Source organism: Megascapheus bottae, chromosome 17 (genome assembly GCF_031878675.1).
Source record: "Megascapheus bottae isolate mThoBot1 chromosome 17, mThoBot2.hap1, whole genome shotgun sequence".
Classification (NCBI taxonomy): Eukaryota; Metazoa; Chordata; class Mammalia; order Rodentia; family Geomyidae; genus Megascapheus; species Megascapheus bottae.
In genome coordinates, this window is record NC_143525.1 from 34,841,319 (window position 1) to 34,866,248 (window position 24,930).

General features: G+C 42.1%; 2 protein-coding genes across 2 annotated transcripts; both read right to left on the minus strand.

Moving 5' to 3' along the window:
• Nucleotides 1-377: 377 nt before the first annotated feature.
• Krt12 (keratin 12) lies at nt 378-6,193 on the minus strand. Its single transcript, XM_090351705.1, has 8 exons — nt 5,663-6,193; nt 5,172-5,254; nt 4,154-4,310; nt 2,806-2,967; nt 2,591-2,716; nt 2,265-2,485; nt 1,496-1,566; nt 378-475 (listed from the first exon to the last, which is right to left on the minus strand). The coding sequence occupies exons 1-8, from the start codon at nt 6,191-6,193 to the stop codon at nt 378-380; spliced, it is 1,449 nt and encodes a 482-aa protein (XP_090207831.1).
• Nucleotides 6,194-8,700: 2,507 nt separating this feature from the next.
• On the minus strand, nt 8,701-19,735 carry Krt20 (keratin 20). Its single transcript, XM_090350816.1, has 8 exons — nt 19,282-19,735; nt 15,509-15,591; nt 13,737-13,893; nt 13,268-13,429; nt 12,898-13,023; nt 11,483-11,703; nt 9,842-9,879; nt 8,701-9,030 (listed from the first exon to the last, which is right to left on the minus strand). The coding sequence occupies exons 1-8, from the start codon at nt 19,690-19,692 to the stop codon at nt 8,933-8,935; spliced, it is 1,296 nt and encodes a 431-aa protein (XP_090206942.1). The 5' UTR covers nt 19,693-19,735; the 3' UTR covers nt 8,701-8,932.
• Between the last annotated feature and the right edge of the window lie 5,195 nt (nt 19,736-24,930).

Here is a 24,930-nt window from a genome sequence, read left to right on the forward strand (position 1 = left end):
AGGAAATCATTAATATTTGATGTCTGATATTGTCAGAATCAAGAAAGCACACTTCTTACATTATTGCCATTAGTCTTTTATTAAAGCTAGCTCTATAAACAGTACTACTTCATCAAAGCACTTTGGTTTGTGACTCAGAAGAAAGTTTATTGCAATGCTATTCCAGAGAGCTGGCAGGTGATTTTGGTTTGTAATGATGACCAACATGATCACAGGAACTTGTAATGGAATGTTGTTTCAGAAGGGCAAAAAGGACTCAGTGGAGGCAGGGAATCCACAGAAAATTGCAGACCATAGCAGGGATTAAACTAGCATTTTACTATAAAAGTGGTAAATTTCTTATTCTCAAGGAACCATGGGTCAGATCTTGTGGCATTTTATATTTGTTCTTCAGTTTCCTGGACTTGGGATGAGACCACTTCACCATTGACCACCTCCTGAACAATTGTCTTGATTTTTCGAGTTTTATTTGGATCTAAAGATAAACATTGAATAAAGGAGGCATGCATTAGTGTTTCAAATTTTTTATTTCTGGTCCTGGAGTTTGAACTCTGGGCCTGAGCATTTTCCTTGAGCTTCTTTTGCTCAAGGCAAATTCTCTACCACCTGAGCCACAGCTCTACTTCTGACATTTTCTATGATTAATTGAAGATACAGAGTCTCAGAGACTTTCCCGCCTAGGCTGGCTTTGAACTGTGATCCTCAGATCTCAGCCTCCTGAGTAGCTAGGATTATAGGTGTGAGTCACCAGTGCCTGGCTAGTGTTTCAAATATTACTTTGAAATTGATGGTTGTTGAAGCTTCTGAATTGAGTATGAGTAATACAACCTGTCAAATCGAAACTTTCAGAAGTAATATCTATGTGGCAAATAAAAAGGTGTTTTATCCTACTCAGCATTGTCTTCTTTCTAAATGGAAATAATTTTCTGTCTTAAAAGTTTGAGGCTGGCCTCAAACTCTTGACCCTCCTGTCTCAGCCTCCAAGTGCTGGGATGACTGGTGTGCATCATCTTACCCAGTGCATTGAAAAATTTAAAAAACATTTCAAAAATGATTGTGGTGCTCCTTAATACCTCTTTATATAATGGGTTTTCTTCCCTCCTGGGCTTGACGCATTTCCTTGAAAGAATGCATCAGTGCTTTAAAACACAAGTATAGCCGGGAGTTTGGCCTAGTGGTAGAGTGCTTGCCTAGCATGCATGAAGACCCGGGTTCGATTCTTTGGTGCCACATACATAGAAAAAAGCCAGAAGTGGTGCTGAGGCTCAAGTGGAAGAACTCTAGCCTTGAGAAAGTCCAAGGACAGTGCTCAGCCCCTGAGCTCAAGCCCAGGACTGGCAAAACACACACACACACACACACACACACACACACACACACACACACACAAGTATACTTCAAATTTAAGCTATCAGTACTGGTGTGTATGATGAGAGTTTTGAGTTTTATGTGAATACATGTGATCCTGACTTTTCAGTGGCTCTGATCTGCATACCTTTAGAGGAATCAATTGACCCGGCCTGAGACTTGTTGCCTGACACAGACAGGCTTTCATCCAAGCCATCACTGTAACAAAAACAAGGAGAGGTGACCTTCTCAGAATGAGAAGACATGAGGAGAATTTGCTATTTGTGCAGAAATAAAGCAAGCAAGCAAGCAAACAAACAAGCTAGGGCAAAATAGATGAGGAATTTTAGATTTTGTGTGAAAGGACATACTGGACAGCAGTCAGATGGCTTGATAACCTACATTTCCAACCCTGCCTCTAATGAGCCCTCAAAGGGAAGTGATCCGGCAAACAGTGGATGACCTGGTCTCAGAAATTCGATGTCCCAATCTCTAATCCTAAATTCTTCCCCGTCTGTCCAGAGGGAGGTTTGCTTTAACAAATCTGTGTGGTCCTGATTGTGACCTCCTTAGCATCAGACCAGCAGGCAGCCGGAATTTTTTTTTTTTAGCATATGCAATAAACCTCAGTCTGTGGTGCCTTTGTTCATTGCAGCATTTTATGAATTATTGAGTAAGATAATGTATGAAAGCACTTTACATAGTAATTTAGTAAATTGGAGGCATATGTATCCTAAGTTTCCTTTCTCCCTCCGACTCTCCTTTCTTTCTCCCTTCTTTCCTTCCTCTTCCCTCCCTCCCTCCATCTTTTCTTTTTCCCTTTCTTTTTCTTCCATGCATTGAAGATCCCCTGTCTCCTACTGCAGAGGCCTACCCTAGGTCCCCGTGGGGGGCGTTTAGTCCGGGCGGCGACTCACCCCGGGACCCCCCCTTCGAGCAGGCGGCGGTAGGTCTCGATCTCCAGCTCCAGGCGGGCCTTGACGTCAAGCAGCCGCTGGTGCTCGGCGCTCTGGCGCTCGGCATCAGCGCGCACCTGCTGCAGCTGCTCCTCCAGGTCGCCCGCCAGCTGCTGCACCTGGCACAGCTGGCCGCAGTAGTCGCCCTGGGTCTCCGCCAGGGACTCCTCCAGGGACTTCTTCTGCAGGAAGGAAGCAAGCGGGACAGACAAGCCCGGTGAGGGCCGGGCCGTGGAGGGCAGCGCCAGACCACGCTTCCCCCGGACACGCGCGGCGGGGCAGCCTACCATGGCGAGCTGGGACTGGAGCTCGATCTCCAGGTTCTGGAGCTCGCGCCGCAGGTCGCCCATCTCGCTCCTGCTGGTCTGAAGCTGCTGGCTGTTGGAGCTGATCTCCTTCCTGAGCTCCCCACTCTGCAACGGCCATGAGGATGCAGGGGTGAGCCGCCCGGCCCACTCACCTCCATCTGCCCACAGGTCACAGGCTTTGGGCTCTGGCTCGCCTTTTCGAGGTACCAGGCTTCGGCATCCTTCCGGTTCTGCTCAGCAGCAGCTTCAAACTGCGCCCTCATGTCGTTGAGGATCCTGGTGAGGTCCAGTCCTGGCGCAGCATCCATTTCTACGCTGACCTCACCGGGGCCGCCTGCCCTGTAGCTTTGGAGCTCCTGGTACCGCACGGGAGGAGGAAAGAGGTGCAGAGGTGACTGTGAATTGAATAATGGGCTCCAAATACTTTAGCCTCTTGCAACACAGAGACACTAAAAACAAATCGGGCACTGTGAACACCAGGACTATTAGAAATTACAGGCTCACACCTGTAATACCAGAGGCAGAGATAACGAGGATCTTGAACTGGAAACCAGTCGCAGCAAAGTAAAGAAGACCCCATTTCTAAAAACAAAAACAAAATGCTGGCTGGGGCCTGATGGCCCAGGCCTGTAATCCTAGATTTAAAGTCAGGCTGGGCAGGGAAGTCTTGGAGACTCTTTATCTTCAGTTAACCCACCCTCTGGCTCCTCTGGTAGACCTGCAGCCTGGATTGAAAAAGCTCAGAGAGAATGCTCAATCCTTGAGTTCAAGCCTTAGTACCAAGGAGAAAAGATGAAAAAGGCTAAGGTAGTAGCTCAATAGTTAGAGTGCTTATTCAATCTCTCTATTGTGTTGTAAAGATTAATATGTTAATATTAGATATTAAAACTTTCTATAAGATCCCTTCACAGGCCTATTAAACTGCTGCAGGTTCTGTGTTGTGTCTGTATGTGGAGTGGGTCAACTGGCAATGCTCCTAAACTATATTCCACTACCTTCACAAGAAGGAGGGCCAGGTGCGTGGAGGAAACTGCAGAGTTTAAATTGCCTGTGCCAATGCCAGGGCTGCAGGCAGTACCTGGGCCTGCACATAGACATCCAAACTTCTGTGGCAACTTCTTTAGAAAACTATTGCCTAGGCCCATTCTGTATACCAGGCTCCTCCCCCTCCTCACATGTATACACACACACATAGTGGCATACCAGAGTTCTGTATATGTGTCTCACATGGGTTACTCGATTTCTCTAACGGCATTCTATGAGATCAATAGACAATTAGAATATTTTTTGTCATTGCCTGATAATGACCATGGTATAATCAAAAAGTTCTAATTTGTTAAGCCTTAGTAGGGAATTCTATCAATGTCCCTGTGCTCACCACTGCTACCACCCCTCCCCCCACCCTCCTCCTCAGTATTTACACTCACACACCAGTGGCCATTTTACTAGGGAGATAATGTAGCTTCCATATTGAAACTCCAGATTTACAAACTTGAAATTGTATTTTGGGGGTCTGGAGTAGGGGGAGCAAGTGACTCTTACCTCCTCATGGTTTTTCTTCAGGTAGGCCAGCTCCTCCTTCAGGCTCTCAATCTGCATCTCCAGGTCTGCTCTGGTCAGAGTCAGCTCATCTAGCACTCTGCGCAGCCCGTTGATGTCAGCCTCCACGGTCTGGCGCAGGGCCAGCTCGTTCTCATACCTGACAACAAAGTGTAAGGCAGTTTAGGAACCGATGCTACCAAGTGGACAAAGCTCCTTTCTCTTCATGGCTTCTTCATGCCTGCGCCGCTGTTTAAAAATTGTAGCATCACAGTGTATGATATGTTTTGCTTTCATAACTTTTTCCTTTATTTTTTAGTATCCTAGTTTACTGCTCAGATGACAGAGAAGAGAAAGGTGAAAAAATAGCAGTGAGTCCCAACAGTAGAGTACCCCCCAATAGGTCTCTGGTTGGTGGCTGTGGCTGGGCACAGCTCTGTAAATTGGATTTCTAACAGCATCCTGAAAGCAGTTGAAAAAACTCATTTGCTTAGTCTTCATGATTTAATTTAAAGCTTTGAGAATTCATAGTAGCTTTTACCAGAATTTTATAGATTTGGGACCATCATCCCTGCAGCCTTCTCTGTAGATGTTTTGCAATGCAAAAAGAAGTTAATTTTTATGTCTCAGAGGGTGGGGTATGGGAAAGGAGATGGGAAAAATAAAAATCAGTGCATGGTTAATCTTTCAGGTGAATGTGTCATCAGAAACAATGGGGCAGCCATTTAATGAAACAATAGTTCCATTTAACCCCTCAGCAAAATCATTATTCATCCATTCAGATGTATTGGAAATTCAGGTTAAGGGCATTGGTAGAATTACCAGGTTGAATCATGAGTCATTATGAATAGGTGATCTTGAAGGGACTTCAGATTGTAAGAGTGTGTAATGTGAATTGTGTGGAACCAAGGTATGGATCATGTGAACTTCAGAAGATTGGAAATTTTGCTATCATAGGAGATAGGAAGCTGGACTAAGAAGAGGTGGTGGGATAGGTCAATTGTGGTCTGTCCTCACTCACTTCATTCTGAAGTCCTCAGCAGCCAGCCTGGCATTGTCAATCTGCAAGATGATCTGGGCATTCCCGATGCTGGCAGAAATGATCTGGCAAGGGAGACACAGACAGTGAAGCCTGAGAACACTAGCTGTATAGGAATATTATTTTTGACCTTAAGGTTCAGTGGTGTTGTTCAATACTGTCTTTTTTTTAAAAAAAAAATCAAGAGTCTAAGGTAGTTTTACTTTTTAAGAAAGAATACATTTATAAAGTATTACTGAGAAGATAAGAAAACGTACATTTTCCTACAGGAAGATAATGGAAATATGTTATTTTAGGAGACATGATAAATGGTAACTTCTTGAGATGAGAAAGTTCTCCAGGTACAGGGTAACTTGACATCTAGGTGGTAGGTAATTATCACTGTAAAATGTAACAGCACACAAGAGAAACAATTCTCAAGGCCTTTCTACCCTCCTCTCTTCCCACACCCCCACCAGGGAACACACTCTTACCTTATTCCTGAGGTCTTCAATCAGTGGGAAGTATTTACTGTAATCATTCTGTGATCCAGAATCGCCAGTGCCAGAGCCTCGTGTTTTGTACCATTCTCGAATTTTGTTTTCTAGCTCAGTGTTTGAGTCTTCTAGAGCTCGAACCTTATTGAGGTAGGAAGCCAATCTGTCATTCAGATTCTGCATCGTTTCCTTTTCTGATCCAGAAAGAAGGCCTCCATCATTGCCAGAGAGGACATACAGAGAGCCCCCACTTAAGCCTCCCCCAGATCCCATCCCCAGACCTGCAAAGCTCCCTCCCAGGGCTCCCCCATTAGCAATGCCCAGTCCTGCCAAAGAACCTGCAGAGCTACTGCAGAAGCCAGAACCAGAACCAGAACCAAACATGGACATGGAAGAAAAGCCTCCTCCACAGCCAGCTCCAGAGCCACTTCCAATGCCACAAGCAGAAATGACCCTAGGTCTGCCTGCTGTCCCAGCCTGTGAGGATGGATGCCGGCACATCCCTGGTGTGTACACTGAGAGGGACATGGTGTTGCTGGAAAGTGAGCCACAGCCTAGAGAGGTAGTGACAGCCAGACAGGAAGCAATGTTTTTAAGCCAGAAGGGCCAGCCTTTTTATATGCTGTGATGGGAGATGCAGTTGAAAAGTTTACTTGCTCCATTGGACATAGGGTGCTCCCCTCCCACCCTCCCGCAACTCTTTTCCGGCCAGATCAGCAAGTATGTGATTTATGTATAGTGAAAATTCATTGATACAGAAGTAATTGAATAGTCATTTTCCTTAAGTCTTGGTTGTACTCAAAAGGAAGTTGGGTGAAGTAGAATTAGGCTGTCATAAGGAATTTTTCTTACTCAAGTTAGTTTCAATGCCTATCAGCTCTGCCCAGTGTTTTCTCCTTAGCAAGGAAGCTAGGAGTGGGTGTGGAATGGATGAGCTAACAAATACTTCCTAAACCTTAAGTTTCTTAAAGTCCTTTACTTATCTTTCTTTTCTGTTTCCTTTGGGAATCCAGTATAAACTCTCTAATCACAATATAGTATATCTAGTGTATGTATGTATGTATGTATGTATGTATGTATGTATGTATGTATGTACGTACCTACCTACCTACTAGATATATATCCAGTATATATAGTTTCAAAAGCATTGCAGAAAGATGAAAGATGAGGATTAGGTGCATATATAGGTGAATTGTTATAGAATTAAAAATTTCAAGAACTTGTCTCTGGATTATTGCACAGTTTCTCTTTCTGATCTAGAAAAGTGGATCTGTTTCAGCCATACTTCTGCTAAAGGTCTTCTGCATTGCAGGTGTCACCAGCAGCGCTCCTCCAAGTTACAGCAGTTCCACTGTGTGAGACACTGTTTTGATTCAGTAACAGAAACAAAGGGAATGTGCTGACTTGGAAGTTTTATCTCTGTGGAGTGATCACATAAGAGGGGATATGACTAAGTTAATCAGCTCTCATGGGATGGCAGGTTAGCTCACTTGTTAGCTCAGCAGGGTGTTAGTCATTTAGCCTTTGTTTTAGAGGTTTGAGAAGTAGATATAATTTTCTTTGACAACCATGCAAATGTATGAGTAGGTAGGAACGTTTAATGCAAAAACAATCTTGGGCTTGTTGGTGAAATGATTGCTTAAGTTGAAACACAGGACTACAGCCAGGACGAACTGTTAGCAAGAATTATGTCTTTGCCAAGCGGAGTGCTACCTGCCTGGAATCCTAGCACTTGGGAGGCAGAAGCTGGAGGATCACACATCTGAGGCTGGGACTATGTAGCAAAACACAAAGAATTTTATCTTTTATTTTTGTAGAGTTTGTGGAATATTAGACATGGAGAAAATGACTTTTGTGGCATTTAAATTATTTTTTTGTGCTTTGGTGGTACTGGAGTTTGAACTTAGGGTTTTGTGCTTGCTAGGCAAGCACTCTGCTGGATGTGATCTTTTTAAAATCATTCCATTTTGTTAAGTAAAATGTATCAGCTTGGTTAGTTTTCTGGTCTTTGATTGTAGTATTTTGCTTTCTTTTTCTTCCATTTTTCTTTCTTTCTTTTTTTTATTTCTTGCCAGTCTTGGGTACTGCCCTCCCTCTGGGCCTGGGCGTTGTCCCTGAGCTCTTCAGCTCAAGGCTACCACCCTACCCTGGAGCTAAACCCCACTTCCCATTTTCTAGAGGTTACTTGGAGATAAGAGTCTCAGGCCTTTTGTGCCCAGGCTGGCTTTGAACCTTGGTCCTCAGATATCAGCCTCCTGAGTAGCTAGGATAACAGGTGTGAGCCACGCTCCCGGCTCAAGTATTATTTTTAAGTGAATCATGTTAACTTTTCCTATGATTCCCATTCTTATTCTTTTAAAACTTCATGTCCAGTCAGTCTGTTTGCTAGGATACAAGTCACAAGGTAAGTTGATATTTTCCCCCCATATCACTCATTAAAATGTAAAAGGGGTTGAGACTGAAATATAGGTTTTCTGTGTCTGGCTTCTTTGAGTTTTGGGGTTTTTTTTTCCGTGTTGTAGCATGGATTGGTATGCCATTCCTTTTCATTGCTGAATATTACTCTATTGTGTGGACATAAACCATTTTGTGTATTCAATCATCAGTTGATATTTAGGGTGCTTACACTTTTGAGCTTTCTGAGTAATGCTGTTATGAATACTCAGTGTATATAAAAGACATACTATAAGAATCCACCTATGTGAAACATCCTAAGTCATGGCTTAGGATGTATGAGCAGTTGGTGGGGAAGGGATGAGAGTGAGTACTTATGGACATGAGGTTTTTTTCCCTTGGGGTGATGAAAATGTTCTAACATGAGATGGTGATGATAGATTTACTGTAGACTAAGTTATACGTGTTATATATACCACCATGTTATATGGATTACAAAAGTAGATTCCACAGTGTATGAATTTTATATCAATAAGGCTCTTCTTGAAATTGTAAGGAGCACATTTCATACTATATGCTTACCAAATGGAGAGGGAGCTTGATTTAAGCAATTTATTACCAAAAGGAGATACATTCTTCCTCCACAAGGAATTTACTAAATCTCTGCTCATTATTCTCTACTCCCATTCCCAGTAAAGTGGGTTTCATCCTTATTCTGCAAGGCATTTCTATATAATTACAGAGAATGATATAGACTTCTTCCCAACGACCAGAAAACATGAATAGTGATTTCTGACGGCTGCTTTCTTGAAGGTAGCAAAGGTTAGAGTCATTTCTTCTAAAACCCCAGGAGCACCTTCTCCCAGCAGCTGTTTAGATGCTTTCTTCAATCTCTTTCACTTCAGACGATACGACCTTGCCATCTACCACTTCCTCTACCACCGTCTTGATCTTCCTGGTTTTCTTTATATCTGAGGGCAGAATAAATATTACATGTCAGTTAAGTCACATCACCACTGGTCTACAAAATTCAAGCTGATAGTTATCGTTTGGTGCTTCCCCCATCTTTTAGAAAACAACTAGAGCTGCCCTTTTTCTTAAAATAATGCTACATTTATTTTTAATTAATAAATGCTGAGGGAGGAGGGAAAGTGGGAGAAAATGGAGGAGGTAACAATGTTTGACAAGAAATGGGCTCATTACCTTACTTATGTAACTGTAACTCCTCTGTATATCACCCTTACAATAAATTTTTTTAATGCAGAAATTTATCATCCTTCCTAAATGAAAAATCTTTTTCATATTCCTCTTACCCCAAATGGAAATATACAATCTCTAGTAAAAAGTCCCATTTCCCTTTTGATGTTTTCAGGATCTCAGGATGTGTTAGGGTAGCAGTAGCTCTGGCAGAGGGAATGGCCTCTCATAGGATATGTGCTGAAGTTCCCTTATAGTTATTTTTTTTTCTTTTTTGCCAGTTCTGGGGCTTGAACTCAGGGCCTGAGTGCTGTCCTTGGATTTTTTTTCAAGGCTAACGCTCTACCACTTGAACCACCCATCACTTCCAGCTTTTTCTATGTATGTGGTACCAAGGATTCAAACCCAGCTCTTTGTGCAAGCTAGGCTAGCACTCTACCAGGAGGCCATGCTCCTGGCCCCCTCTAGGTTGCTTTATTTGACATACATGAGTGTCCCAGTGTCTCAACCACCTTCTGCCTTTCACTAGTGGCTTCTGAGACTTTAGTGTTCTAGAAAAATACTTCAAAGGTTTAGAATATTTACCTCTATCTTCCAAATTGCTTAGCTGATATTGTATGGCTCTGTGGGAGAAAAAAAATAAAGTATTATTCACATTTTAAAAATGAGGTGATCCCTTTTGTATTTTAAAGCAAAATCTGAGTGGTATTCTTTTTCTTTTAGTTATTATTATTATTATTATTATTTTGGTACTCTGGGCGTGGGTGCTGTCCCTGACCTCTTCAGTTCAAGGCTAGTGCTCTACCATGTTGAGCTACACCACCACTTCTGGTTTTCTGGTGGTTATTGGAGATAAGAGTCTTACAGACTTCCCCACCCTACTCTGGTTTTGAACCTTGATCCTCAGATCTCAGTCTCCTGAATAGTTAGGATTATAGGAGTGAGCCACTGGTGCCTGGCTTGAGTGGTAAGCTTTCAAAGGCTTTTTCTTATTTCCTTGTGACAATGTTTACTTCAATATGAGTGTCCTACTTTTATTTTTGCCAGTTCTGGGACTTGAACTCAGGGCCTGGGCACTGTACTTGGTCATTCTCAAGGTCATTCTGTGTATGTGATACCAAGAGATCGAACCCAGGGCTCCATGTATGCTAAGCAAATATTCTACCACTAGGCTTTTCCTACTTTTTTCTCCTCCCTTTTCCTTCCTTCCTTCTTTCCTTCCTTCCTTCCTTCCTTCCTTCCTTCCTTCCTTCCTTCCTTCCTTCCTTCCTTCCTCTTTCTCTTGTCTCTTTCTCTTTCCCTCTCTTTCCTTCTTTCTTTTTCTCATTTTTCCTTCCTTCTTTCTTTTTTTCCTTTTCTTTTGATACTGGGGTTAAGGCTTTAGAGCTTCGAGTTTGCTACTCAGGCTCTCTACTTCCCTACTGTTAAACTATACCTCCAGCAGCTTTTACATTCTATTTTTCAGATAAATTTTGTGTTCATTCCCCAGACTGGCCTTATAATGCAGTTTTCTTACCCCTACTTTTCAGAGAGCTGGAATTACAGATATGTGCTACCATGCCTACCTTGTTTTTTTGAAACAGAACCCTCACTAACTTTTTGTCTGGACTGGCCTCTAAATTGTGGTCTTCCTATCTCTGCCTCCTGAGTAGCTAAGATTACTCCTGGCCCTTGAATGTCATACTCTTCATCATACTTACAGCTTCAGAAATTTATAGCCTCAAAACTGACCTGTTTACCTTCGAATAGAAATTTCTCAAGTCACAGTAGCAAAAGTGGAATGGAAGTATAAGTCTTTTGTTCTGTTGTTCTTGGGTGTCATCTTTAATGATAGTTGCTTTTTCAGCAGTGCTGATTTACAAACTGTGGTTCCCATGGACCTCTGTGGCCTTCTGTTTAATTTGTGAGTGCTCCATGAGAATTTTATGTAAGGTCTTATGTGTTAAGTTATGCATTGTTTAAACACACACACACACACACACACACACACACACACACACACAAGCATAGATAGCCATCTCCTCACCCATTCCTACCATAAAGCATAGGGTTCAAAGGCTACGCTTGTTATTTAAGGTGTGCACATACTTTGGGGGCATATTGTTATGTTGTCATCATTGTGTTTGTGTAACTCATTGTTGGTGCTGGCTCATGAGAGGCACAGAGAGAGGAAAAGAGAATAGCAAATAGGCGTGGGCCCACATCCTTTGAGGCTAAGAGCCTTACTGTACGTCTTCACCCTCCAGAAGGCGGCGGTAGGTTGCGATCTCCTGCTCGAGCCGGGTCTTTATGTCGAGGAGCACAGAGTACTCATTGCTCTGGCGTTCCATGTCACCACGGATCTGCTGCAGCTGGGCTTCCAGGGAGCTCAGCAGCCCCTGGATGGCAGCCAACTGGTTGCTGTAGCGGGCTTTGGTTTCCTCCAGGGTGAGCTCCAGAGACTCTTTCTACAAGTGCAAGATAAACAGCTTTCCTATCAGAGGACTTGAAGGAACTACTAGCTCAATTTTAATTTCTTTTAAAAAGAATTCCCATGAAGCTGTGTTGGGTAACATGCATTTTTTTTTTCTAGTCCTTTTTCTCAACTCTTGCCATCTTTGCAACCTTAGCTAGCCAGTTTGGATTCCTTAGGGGGTGTATTTTTTCTGTTGTTTGAAGCGTCACGTCTGTTCGTCCCTCAGCATGGTACACTGTGTTGCTCTCTCAGTATTTGTCGCTACCCTGTGAGGAGGTCACATCTCCCATCCCTTCAGCAGCCTTGGCCAAGTGAGCCATGCTCTGAGTGGGAGATTAGACTGCTTCCCGGAGGCCAGGCTAACTCCAGTGATTTTTCTTCTGCCTTTGAGATGCAAGCTAAACTGACAGATTTTTTTTTAATGCAAAAGAGGAGCTCTAAAAGCAATCATACAGCCCAGTCATTGCTCTTTGCTTTCTACTGAAACTCTGGCATGTCTCAGATTGGGTACTTCTTCAGCCTCACCCCTGGGGTGAAATGTCACAGAGTCACCTTGGCAGATTGTATGCTACCACAGCGTGATTTACCATGGATCAGCTGATGTGTTTAGTTTGCTGTGTCTTTATTTCTGTTCTCCAACTTAAAAAACCCATTTCAGTATGTGTATATATGGTGTGTGTGTGTGTGCGTGTGTGTGTGCACACACATGAGTGTGCCCGCATATGAATGGCCCTGGGGCTTGAATTCAGGACCTAGGCCACAGTCTCTACCACTTGAGCTACAGCTCTACTTCTAGCTTTTTGGTGGTTAATTGGAGATAAAAATCTCACAGAGTTTCTGGCCTAGGCTGGCTTTGAACTATAGTCCTCTCCTCTCAGCCTCCTGAGTAGCTAGGATTATAGATGTGAGCCACCAGTATCCAGCCAATACCAGTTTTTAAGATCTAGTTTACATCCCATTTCTCGTGTGAAATCCAACCAATCTACTCTTTCCTCTGCATTTGTATAGCACATTGACCTTTCTCTTCCTACCCCCCCCCACATTATAATGAGTTGTTCAACTTGTTTCCCTCTTGGTTTGCAAGGGGAGAAGTTATGTCACCTAGTTCTCTGCATTTCCAGAGTTCTGAGCACAGACATTTTGTGAATGCACATGGATTGGGCAATGGAAGTGAAATGTGCCTTACCATGCTGAGGTGAGACTGGAGCTCGATCTCCAGGCTCTGGTTGGTGCGTCTCAGCTCAGTCACTTGAGTCTCTATGACTTTCAGTTCTTCAGTGTTCACTGTGACTTGTTGCTGCAAGGCTTCAGACTAAAATTCCAAGAATGAAAACAAGTAAGTGACTGAGGGAAAAAAGGAAGAAAGGAAGGAAAGAAGGAAGGAAGGAAGCAGGCATGGAAGGAAAGAAGCAAAGAAAGAGGAAGAAAAATGGAGAAAGGAAAACAGGAAGACTGAGGAAGTCACGCGTGAAAGAGAAAGAAAGAAGTGAAGAAAAAAAGACACGGCTTTTTCTGGGAACACATCGCCCACACTTGCTGTGGATGAATGCCATCACCTGTCTCTCAAACTGCTCCTTGGCCTCTTGAAGGTTCTTCTGGGCTAAGACTTCATATTTCTGCCTCATCTCATTCATGATGTCGCTGAGGTTCAGACCTGGTGCGGCGTCCACTTCCACGTTGACTGTGTTGCCCAGCTGCCGGCGTAGGACGTCAACTTCCTAAGAGAGAGGTAATCCAGATTGAGTTTAGTCTGACGTCTGTTCCCAGATAGGGCTATGCAGAAAAGACATAAGAAGTCTTTTTTCATTGAGGATGAGTGAAAAGAAAAAAAAAAACAAGAAAGAAAGAAAACAATAATGTATAACAACCTTATGGGGGTAAAATAAGTTAAGGCCTCAATCATCGCTGTCAGCTGTCACTGCCTCCACCACCTGCTCTTCTTCTCCTCCTAGTTTGTCCTTTTCCTTCCTGTAATTCCTGGAGCCATCTCATCATTTACAATGCCACTTCTGAATAGTTTCTTACCTCCTGATGTTCTTTTTTGAGTGTAGCCAGGTCTTTGTTTAGCTCTTCGATCTGAATCTCCAAGTCTGTCTTCTGCAGAGTCAGATCATCAAAGACTTTATTCAAGCCTTGTAGGTCGGCTTCCACTGTTAGCCGCATCCCCCTTTCTGTCTCAAACCTGTGAATGAATTAGTGTGGAGTTAATGGAATCCTCCTACAGCCATGACGGGAGAGAGAGTTTGATAGAATAAGGTAGATTTTGTAGGTCGTACACCAGGAGATCAGTTTAAGTACTGTATAATGTATGCCTTTGTGTGTCCCTGACATGTGCATGAGAATCTGGGAACCAGATCATTTGCTTCTTACTATAGTCTGTGTGATTTGCAGTTTGCAGGAACTTCACGTTCCTAACATGAGATGGAAGCATGTACTTGTAATCCTAGAGACTTGAGAACTAAAGGCAGATGCATCCAAAGTGAAATATCTTAAAGTCACGTATTTTCCTGATATTTTTATACGCCATTAAAAAATAGCAAACTTAAAAAAATGCTCATGCAGTGGCTTAGTCAGATGTTGATTTTGTGAAACTGGAATGAATTCGTTTCCCTGTATTAGTCTTCAGCAGTGTTTTCTCATTTCCTTCTTTCTAACTACTTTTACAAAGGACTTTCAGTGTTAGCAAAATGTGTAAATCCACTTGAAGCCACCTTAAGGAATATGGCGGATATCTTGGAGAAGCACTGAATGGAGGTAGGAGGCTCTCTTTAGATCACAGGAAGGCATTTACACAGAAGGAGAATTCTGAGATGCCCCATTATTACACCAGAGGACAGAATTAGGTTCTATAACCAAGTAGCTACTGAAAAGAACATTGAGAGAATGAATATGATCAAAGCATGTCTCTGCATGTGTGGAAATACTACAACAAATCCCTCACATTGTATAATATGTGGAGGAAGCACGTGGCAGTCGGAGTGTTGATCCAGAACTTAACCAGTTCCTCCATCCCCCGATGATGCCTTTTGCCTCCTGTATTTATTTGTAGGATGTCGGTTTCAACCCTGGCAGTTTTGCTAACCTCCAGAAACCTCAGATCCTTCCACTGCTCACTGTCAAGGTGCTTAGTGGCCTCTGTCCCTCAAGGCCCTGTGTGTAAAACAGTGGGTTCTGGGTATGTCAGTCTGTGACTCACACCGATCAAGAAGATCTTTATTTATGCTAAAAAAAAGTGTGGGAAAATGAAAAAGAATGTTTTAGCAGTAAGAACCAGCCAATGAAAACAAGTATTGGAGATGTTCAGTTACATGCTGGATGACTGACATTCAGGATTGTGGAGAGAGATGTATGACCCTCCCTGAGAGCTGCAATGGATCATATAGCTTCTAACATCCCTTCAATGTTATGATTCTAAAATTATTTGATGGTTGTTTCATAACAAACAACAGTATGGTAAATTATGTGCATAAAGAACTACTAAAAGGATTTTTTTTCTCAAGGCTAGTGCTCTACCACTTGAGCCAAGTGCCACTTCTGGCGTTTTCAGAGTAGTTTATTGGAGATAAGAGTCTCACTGACTTTCCTGCCCAGGCTTGAACCACGATCCTCAGATCTCAGCCGCCTGAATAGCTAGAATTCCAGGTGTAAGCCATTAGCACCTAGCTAGAAAGAGAAATTCTTTGTCAGAACATGTTGCCATGACCGTAGGTATGGTGGCACGTATATGTAATCCCAACACTTTTCCATCTTGGGCTACACTGAAAAAAAGAAATTTACCATGGTTTTATAATACCCACTTCAGCCTGAAGTCCTCTGCGATCAGTTTAGCATTATCTATTTCCAGGACGCGTCGAGCGTTTTGCAGTTGAGCATCTCTAATCTGAGAAACACATGAGAAGGAATGGCATTTTCAATTAGTAGAATTTTAAGTGGTTGGCTGTATCTTCCTGTTTAACCACAATGACAGCAAAGGTAACATTCATGTAAAGAATTTCCACAGGAGACTAGTTAGGTAAGAGGAATATTGACATGACTGTTTAACAGAAATAGATACATAAAATCCAACTCTGGCCCCTAGAGTTTGGCTCACTTTCTTGTGATTTCACAAAAATGAGTGTTTAATTTAATAGAGTCATCAAACCTACAATGAATATCTTCATCTTTGATGTCATTCCTGCCTGGAAAATTCATATTAGTCACCCACACCTGATACACTCTCACTCCTCCTTCACATCTCAGCTTGGACAATATGGCTCTAAAGGAGTCTTCTGGGACATCCTCTGAACTTAGCTCAGGATCTGCCTGGTCTCTAGCCATGCAGTATGCCCTTCCTGCATTTATTGCTGTGTGGTAATTAACTTTTCTTTTCTTTATTTCTTTTTTTTCTTTTATTTTTACTTTTTCTTTTCTTTTTTCTTTTTTTTTCATGGGTCATGGGGCTTGAGCTCGGCCTGGGCACGGTCTCTAAGCTCTTCAGCTCAAGGCTACTTCCCTACCCCTGTGCCTGGGCATTGTCCCTGAGCTCTTCAGTTCAAGGCTACTGTCCTACCCTTGAGCCAAGCCCTACTTCCCATTTTCTGGTGGTTAATTGGAGATAAAATATATGAAAAAAAAAAGAAAAGAAAGGGTAAAGGTGTGAATCAAATGATAGAATTTAAATGTCAATAACACTTGCAGGCCCTTCTCCACATCCAAATCCCTGCCTTGCCTAAATGATTTTGGCAAGGTCAAGATCAATAAACAGTCCAAGGAAAGAAAGGCAGATGGGAATGAATTATTTGAATTAAAATATATAGCCTATGCCTTTACATTTCCTAATAAAAACTCTAGAATTCTGGAGAAAAATAAAAGAATAAACAAATAAGAATCCTTAAAATTCAGGAATGCTTTCCATCCCACATAGGAAATGTAGGAATGATAATTATTAAATAGAGAAATAAATATATACACACCTAAAGTACACTCTGTTTATCACTGTTTATATACAACCTGCATAATAAAACTTTTCCTTTTAACATAAAAAAAGAGAGTCTCAGGTTCTTTTGTAGCCAGGCTGGCTTTGAACCTTCATCCTTAGGTCTCAGCTTCCTCAGTAGCTAAGATTACAGGCGTGAGCCACAGCACCCGGCTGGTAATTAATTACCTTTCCCCATGTCCATTTCCTTCTAAATCACTTTACATTCACACTCATATTCTCCTTGACCCATCACAAGCTCAGACCCCCATGATGCAGTGCCTACTAAGTAATGGCTAAATGAAGTATGAGAGTCATTAGTTATGTACATTGTGATGGATGAACCGTGTGTTTTAAGTGATATTCAGTGGATGGGTTCTATGTCTGAATCAGAAGTCATTATTTAGAAAGTGTTACAGTGACAGATGTCTTCACTGGATCCAGTCATATAGAAAGCGCTCTCTTGGTATGCTGGATCTACCCAGTGAGAACTAGTGACTGTGCCTATGTATTTGAAGTGATCCCAAGTTAATTCGGAACCATGAACCTTAAGCCAGAAACCCTTGGCTTGCACCTGTAATCCCAGCTACTGAGGAATGTGAGATCTGAGCGTCAGATAAGGTAGAAAAAGTCTGAGAATTTTATCTCTTCAGTTAACCAGTTAAAAGATGACAGAAGTGGAGACATAGTTCAAATGTTAGAGCACTAGCCTTGGGGCAGGGGTGGGGGGAAGCCAAGGGAGAGCATGAGGCCCTTGGTTCAAATCCTGAAAACTGAACTGAACCAAAATACGAACCTTAAGACAAGTATGGGAGAACATTTAGTTTATTTTGCATGTTTTTGGTGCAATCCTGAATGAGCTGATAGGAAGGACATTGCTTTGTAAGCTGACAGTTCCTGAAATCATTACCCCTTCCTTATCTCTACCCATTTCATTTTTTAAATATGTAATTTTATTGTTGTTACGAAAGTGTTGTGCAGAGTGGTTAACATCTCCCCAGATGGTTCTTGAACTTTGAACCTCCTGTAGATAGATTTGAATCAGACTGCATGGATGTCTTTAGTGCAACTCAAGAGCGAGCCCTGCTCAAGTGGCCTTTGCTCTACAGAAATGATGTGACCCTTAAGTCAGAAATGGAAACCGAAAGGAGTTTGCTTGATTAGATAAGGACATTGAAGCAAGGCAGTGGTGTCACATCTGTCATTTTCATTTAGGAGCAAAGTCTGCTCTTCTTCCAGTTCACTGATAAAAATAGAGAACTCCACCTGCCTTGAATGACATGGGAGTGGATTGTGATATGATGCAGTAAATGTGAATTGGGGGCAATAGGACATCTTATTATTTTAGCAGTGGTTTCTAGGAACCTGGATGATGATCAGATAGTTGCAGATGACATTTAAAGATGTGGGTATTATTGAGTCTTATTCCCCTCTCCCTTCTATTTCTGTCTTGAATACCCATTTTTTTTCTTTTTGCCGGTCCTGGGGCTTGAACTCAGGGTCTGAGTGCTGTCCTTTAGCTTTATCAAGGCAAGAGCTCTACCACTTGAGCCACTTCTGGCTTTTTCTATGTATGCTATAATGAGGAATTGAACCTGGGTCTTTGTGCATGCTAGGCAAGCACTCTACCACTAGGCCAAACTCCTGGCCCCTAAATCCCTTTATTACTTAGATGTATGATATTCTAATACTTATACAAAATTAACCTAAATTAAAGGAGAAAACAACCTCTGAATTGACTGAACTCTCCAAAGGTGATGAGTCAGTTAACAAATTCAGAAATATTATCACATACTTAAAAATAACAAGAACAATGAACAACTTCAACAAACAACTTCTTTTTAGAGCCATTAGCTCAATGCCTGTAATCTTAGCTACTCAGGGAGTTCTGAGGATTGTGGTTTAAAACCAGCCCATGCAGTAAGTCTGTGAGACTTTTATCTCCAAGTAACCACCAAAAAGCCAGAAGTGGAGCAGTCCCAGTGGTGTAGTGTTAGCCTTGAGAGAAAAAAGCTAAAGGATAGTGCTCAGGTCCTGATTCAACCCTCAGAACCAGTACATACACACACACCCCAAAATTCTTTTCAGGCTGGATGCTGGTGGCTCACACCTGTAATACTAGTTACTAAGGAGACTGAGATCCGTGGATCATGATTTGAAGCCAGCCAGAGCAAAAAAGTCTGTGAGACTCTTTATTTCCAATTAACCACCAAAACATCTAGAAATGGAGCCATGGCTCAAGTGGTAGAGCACTAGTCTCGAGTAAAAGTTCAGAAGCAGTGCATAAGTCTTCAGCTTCCAGGATTGGCAAAAAAAAAAAAATTCTTTAGAAAAATTTCCATGAAATTGTAGGTTGAGACAAAGATTCAGCTTGTAAAATTAGAGGATAAAGTTATAGTCTGTTTATAATCAGACTAAAAAGTTTGATGCATAACTTTCAGCCATTCTACTGTGTTACCAGAAATTCAGCAATGAGGGTAGGTGATTGGAGAAAGCACTTTTATAGTTTTAAGTTTCAACGTAATTTGCCTTCCAATGTACATTTGCACCCACCTAGCACCCATGATGGGTCGTGCAGGGCAAGTTATGGTAGAGAGCACGGCCTGCCCACCTCACCTGATCCCGCAGGTCTTCGATTTGTTTGTAGTAGGCGCTGTAGTCCCGGATGGTGCTGGGTGCATTGGCTTCGTACCACTGCTTGATCTGTAGTTCAAGTCTGGAGTTGGTCTGCTCCAGGGACCGCACTTTTTCCAGGTAGCTCGCCAGCCGGTCATTTAGGTTCTGCATGGTCATTTTCTCACTGCCCACCAGTAGGTCCCCTCCACTGCTAAGATCGCCCCCATAGCTGGTCAGGCGTTGGGAGGTGGAGATACGGGTGCCATGACCACCGGCACCCCCGTACACGCTGGGCGCAGCCCCAAAGCGCTGCACGCTCCCCTTCCTATACAGGGAACTGCTCAGGTTGAGCACAGGACTCTGTGAGGAGGAGCTGAAGCTTCGGTGCAAGCTTCGGCTGCTGAACTCCATTGGGGATTCTGGGAGGCAGAGCCTGGAGCTGGTCTGGAGCCGGGCTGGAGCACACCTGTCTGATCTCAGTGATGTGGAGCTGTCCTTTTATGGAGATCACAGCAAAGAAACTCCTCCTCCGCTGGCCTGTCACCTCAAGGCTGCCACAGTCCACCTTGCCTGCCCCTGCCTTTTTTTCTTTCCCCTTTCCCTTTTATACAGCAACATGTGTAATCTCATTCTAGAAATTACCACTAGAGGCCTATCTTGGAGGCTTTCTAAGGGATGATTTCTTTTGTTAAACAGAGCTACTAAAAGAAAACAGAGCTAACAAAAGAAATGGGGGAAGGGGTATTCTTTTTAGTCCTGGCACCTGCCACCTTGGCTCCGTGTCTCCCTAATATACACATAAAGCACATTTAGGATTCTCATGAATAATTTAAGCAGCTAGAGAAGACAGATGGATGCATGATTGTGAGGCACACTCGTGATAAAGGAGCATGGCTTATTTGTATGAGATGCTTTTCAGAAATTCTGTTTAATGTTCTTAAAAAAATTTTTTTTGACTTTTGAAGTTTATTCCTGTTGAGACATGATGTCACACTTTATAACATTTTGAGTACAAACACAAAACTTAGACTATTTAAAACCAGAATGGTAAGTTATAAAATTTTGTAGGTCTCTAGGCATTCATACGCAGTGAGACCAAAGGAGGGCACTCTTCATTTTATTTTATTTTTTTCATGGGTAATGGGATTTGAACTCTGGGCCTAGGTGCTGTCCCTGAGCTCTTCAGCTCAAGGCTAGTACTTTACCACGTTGAGCTATAGCACCCTTTTCTGGTGGTTATTTAGAGATAAGAGTCTCACAGACTTCTCCGCCCTGAGCTGGTTTTGAACATTGATCTTCAGATCTCAGTCTCCTGAGTAACTAGGATTACAGGCGTGAGCTACTGGTGCCTGGCTAAATATTTTTTAATAATAAAAAAATGATTAAAGAATGAAACATTGAGAAATTTGGGAATGTAGCTTGGAGAAATGCATTAGGAGAATGATGGAGAAGCTAATTCTGAAAGGTTTTTTAAGTTTGATTTCTATTCTATGACTACTTAGTGAATTAATGATGCTCTGTTAAGCTAGGCATTAGTGGCTCATGCCTGTACTCCTAGATACTTAGGAAGCTGAGATCTAAGGATTTGCAATTCAAAGCCAACTTGTACAGGAAAGTCCCTGTGAGACTCCTGTCTCCAAGGAATCACCAGAAAACCAGAAGTGGTACTGTGGTTCAAAGTGGTAGAGGGCTAACCTTAAACAATAAAAGCTCAGGGGCCATGCCCAGGCCCTGAGTCTAAGCACCACAACTAATGGAGGGTTGAGAGGGGGAAGTTCTGTTATTGTCTGACTTCAGGTCCTGTTTGGGAGACACTTAGAGTAAGGTTTTAGAGTGGTACATGGGGGAGTCTTTCTTCCCTGTATGAAGTCAAGAAACAGATTCTGCCCCAGTCATCTGCAGCAGCAGATCTGCTTCCCACAATCCCTCATGGAGTCCAGTTGCAGAGTTTGTGTAGGATAGATCTCTGCACTCATGGCCTGGGCAGTTCCATGGGAAGGACAGGGTGTGAGGTTTCCAGGGGGTGGATGCTCAGCTGTCTATCTCTAGACACTCGAGGCTATCTCATCAGTGGGCATATGGTAGTAGCACTCAGAGGTCTGGAGCAGAGTTGACTTATTTGTTCCCTTTTACTCCACCTCCCACCAACAACCCCCCTTGAAGCATTCATGTGGCTTCTTCAGTCAGCTTAATAAGAAGGGTTTATCAGAGGTGGTGCCATTTGCTCTCATCTTGATCCTTATTTGAACTGATATTTATCAATGATTAAAGCAGGCAAGCACACCCATGAGGAAAAAAAACAACAAAGCAAATTAGGAATTGATTTACCTTGCTTTAGTGGCTTATTTGTTATGGCTGCTCTGAAAGCCAGTCACTTAAACAACTGTATTTTTTTTATAAGAAAGTCGCCTTTTTGCTTGTGTGTATATTTGTTTCACAGATATCTTTTTTTTCCCCAAAGTAAACTTATGACAATTTTATATCTCAGAAATAATACATTTTCAAATACTGTGCTGTACTGGATTTTTATCTCAGTTATACATTAAGTTTCCAAAAAGCAGCAGTGTTAGAAAAGCAAACAATTTTTTATAGACATATGGGCTGTATTTTCATTTATATGTACATTCAGTAATAGAATTCTTTTTTTATAGTGCTGGTTAATAGGATAGGAGGAGGCTGTTTGCTAAACATCACTGGAAAATTATACAGTTTTAAATGCCCACATTTTGTGGTGAGTTGTTCCCAACTGAGAGTCCCATGTACTAACACAGATGGTCAAGGTGAGTAGAAGCATCATGTAAGTTCTGGTTAGCACTGTACTTTTGATCTGAAGTGTCCCATGTTGAAGACTTGGTCCCCAGCCTGTGGCACTATTGGGTGGTGATGGGACATTTAGAAGGAAGGGTCTTGTGGAAAGAAAGTAGGCCATTGGGGGGCATGCTGTTGAAGATGATGTTAGGATTCTAGCTTCTTCTGTCTTTCATTGTTTCCTGGCTACTGTGAGGTGAACAGTTTTTCTGTCCCCCAAATCCTGCCACAATATACTCTACCACTAAAAGCAATAGTGCCAACTGATTGCAGGTAGAAACCTATGAGTCAAGATAAATTACTTCTTTCCTTCCTGGATTGGCTTTGAACTTCAATCCTCAGATCTCAGCCTCTTGACTAGCTAGGATTACAAGTGTGAGCTACCAGTTCTTGACAAAACTTTTTTTTTTCTTATTAGCTGGTTAGCTCAGGTATTTGTCACAGCAACAGAAAGCTAACAGGGTTAATTTTTCAGCAAGAAGGAAATATAAATAGAGTTGGTACACATGGCAATTTTGATTCTTTTATTCAGCATAGTTTTTCCTTATGACTGTAGCAACTTATATTTAAGGTAAAGAGTTAACAATTCTGCTTGTACACTATGTTATCCCCCTAGATTGGAGACAGTATTTATAGGTTTACAAGGTTTTAAGTTTGAACTGAATTTAATACAATAAGGGCATTATTATGAGGTATAGTCATCAAACCTGCTAATTTGAGTAGAAACATTCGTACAGGAAATCTTTCCATCAATCTACGTAAGGGTGAGAGAATTTGCAGTAACCATAGGATGTCAAGCTGTGTTGAGTAATTCAGTTTTTGAATTTTACCTCGAGGCTGAATAAAAAGAGATTCTCTTAACCCTTGTTTATATGTAGAGATATGAGCGTAGAGCCTTTAATATCCTAACGAAATACTCAATAGGTCCAACTTCCTTATGGGTAACAGTAGGTACATTTTGACTCCTGAGATGACTCTAGTGTGAGTGTTAATGATTAAGTTTGGAAAGTGGTTCAGAGAGCTAGTGTAAGCATTATAGTTCTCAGTGGACTTCATACTTTCTTTGTCATCACGGCTCGGATATGAGAAGCATAGAATCTGCAGTCTCTGGAGATGTTATCTCTCCAGATAGGGACAGGGAGGGTCAGTATAGATGAAGGAAGTTTGGTTGTGAGTCATTTGTTGGAAGCTGGGAGATGGGGGCCCAAGGTTTGATGTAATAAATGTACATTATTGTGTTTTCCCCAGTTAATCCGGGAGATTCAGGTTTTGATTTATACTTATTTGGTGATTCTGCTCAGTGGAGATTTAATCAATTGATAGATTTGCTATCTCTCTGTCTGGGAAATTATCAAAGGAAGAAGATAAATATACAGCCCTGTATCACTGTATTACTTAGCAACCAGGGATACATCCTGAGAAACTTGTCATTAAGGGATTTCCTTACTTGAACACTATAAGTGTACTTACATGAACCCGGATGTTACAGAGTACAATACAGCAAAGCTTTAGGGTATAATACATCTTTAAAGTAATTATCAAAGGTATAGCATGATCATACAGTCACTTACCATTTTGCAATACTATGGACTGTACGTAATTTACTGAATGTGATTATATGTGTTACACTTTGACACAGTGGGCAACACAGCCCACTTATTTACATGAGCAGCACCATAAACACATGAATAATGTATGGCGCTATGATGTTATGACAGCCATGGGGGTTATGATGTTTGGAGGCAAGAGGAAGTTTTTGGTTTTATAGGATCATCATCCTATCTGTGGTTCTTCGTCGACTGAGATGTGGTTATGTGGCAGATGGCTACTTCCGCCTTGCACTGTTCTAGAAAATAAAGAATGAACTTGAGAGCTAGAGTGAACAGATGAAAAGATCTGAGAAGTAGCTCTGAAAAAGAAACCATAAGATATGTAAATAAGCTGGGTGCAGGTGGCTCATGCCTGTATTTCTAGCTTCTCTTGAGGCTGAGATCTGAAGTTCATAGTTTGAAGCCAGCCCAGGAAGAAAAGCCAAGAGACTCCTATCTCCAGTTAATTAGCAAAAAGTCAGAGATGAGGCTCAAGTGATAGATCACCAGCCCTGATTAAAAAAGTTAAGGGATAGTGCACGGCCCTGATTTCCAGCCTACTACTGGCATGTATGCACACACACACACACACACACACACACACACACACACACAATATAATTACACTTAAAATTTAATAGTTATGCCTAATAACATATAAAGTAAGGCTAAACAGAGAACAAGTGAACTAGCTAGCTGAGGATGTAGGCAGGATATAGTTGAGGGACAAAGGAGGGTCAAGGAGTATGAAGGCTAGAGTGAAATGATCCAGCTATGTGTGATGAGAATTTCAGAAGAGGGAATAGACCAGGAGACGAGAAAACATTTGGCAAACTACGAATGAGAACTTTTAGAATTGCTTAACAAGGTCTTCAACATGAGCCAGGATATGAAAAGGACACCTGCACATCCATCTTCATTGCTGTAGTAGTCACAATAGCCAAGATAGAGAAACAGCCCAGATGCCCTAATACGCGAGTGCATCCAAACGACGTGGTGCTTATACACAATGGAATTTTACACAGCCAACAGAAAGAATAAGCTAATGTCATTTGCGGGGAAATGAATGGAATTAGAACAGTGTTTTTTGTTTGTTTGTTTTTGTCAGTTCTGGGCTTGGGCTCAGGGCCTGAGCACTGTCCTTAGACTTTCTCAAGGATAGAGCTCTACCACTTGAGCCACAGCATCACTCCCAGCATTTTTTTCTATGTATGTGGTACCAAGAAATTGAACCTGGGTCGTTGTGCGTGCT

Coding starts and splice junctions, on each gene's coding strand:
- Krt20 (XM_090350816.1), bottom strand. CDS start 19,692: ATGGAGTTCAGCAGCCGAAGCTTGCACCGAAGCTTCAGCTCCTCCTCA. Junction 13,430..13,736: donor TCAAAAAAGAACATCAGGAG/GTAAGAAACTAT, acceptor CCTCTCTCTTAG/GAAGTTGACGTCCTACGCCG. Junction 13,024..13,267: donor AGGAGCAGTTTGAGAGACAG/GTGATGGCATTC, acceptor TTGGAATTTTAG/TCTGAAGCCTTGCAGCAACA.
- Krt12 (XM_090351705.1), bottom strand. CDS start 6,193: ATGTCCCTCTCAGTGTACACACCAGGGATGTGCCGGCATCCATCCTCA. Junction 5,255..5,662: donor TTGAAGACCTCAGGAATAAG/GTAAGAGTGTGT, acceptor CTCCCTTGCCAG/ATCATTTCTGCCAGCATCGG. Junction 4,311..5,171: donor GCTGAGGACTTCAGAATGAA/GTGAGTGAGGAC, acceptor CTTTGTTGTCAG/GTATGAGAACGAGCTGGCCC.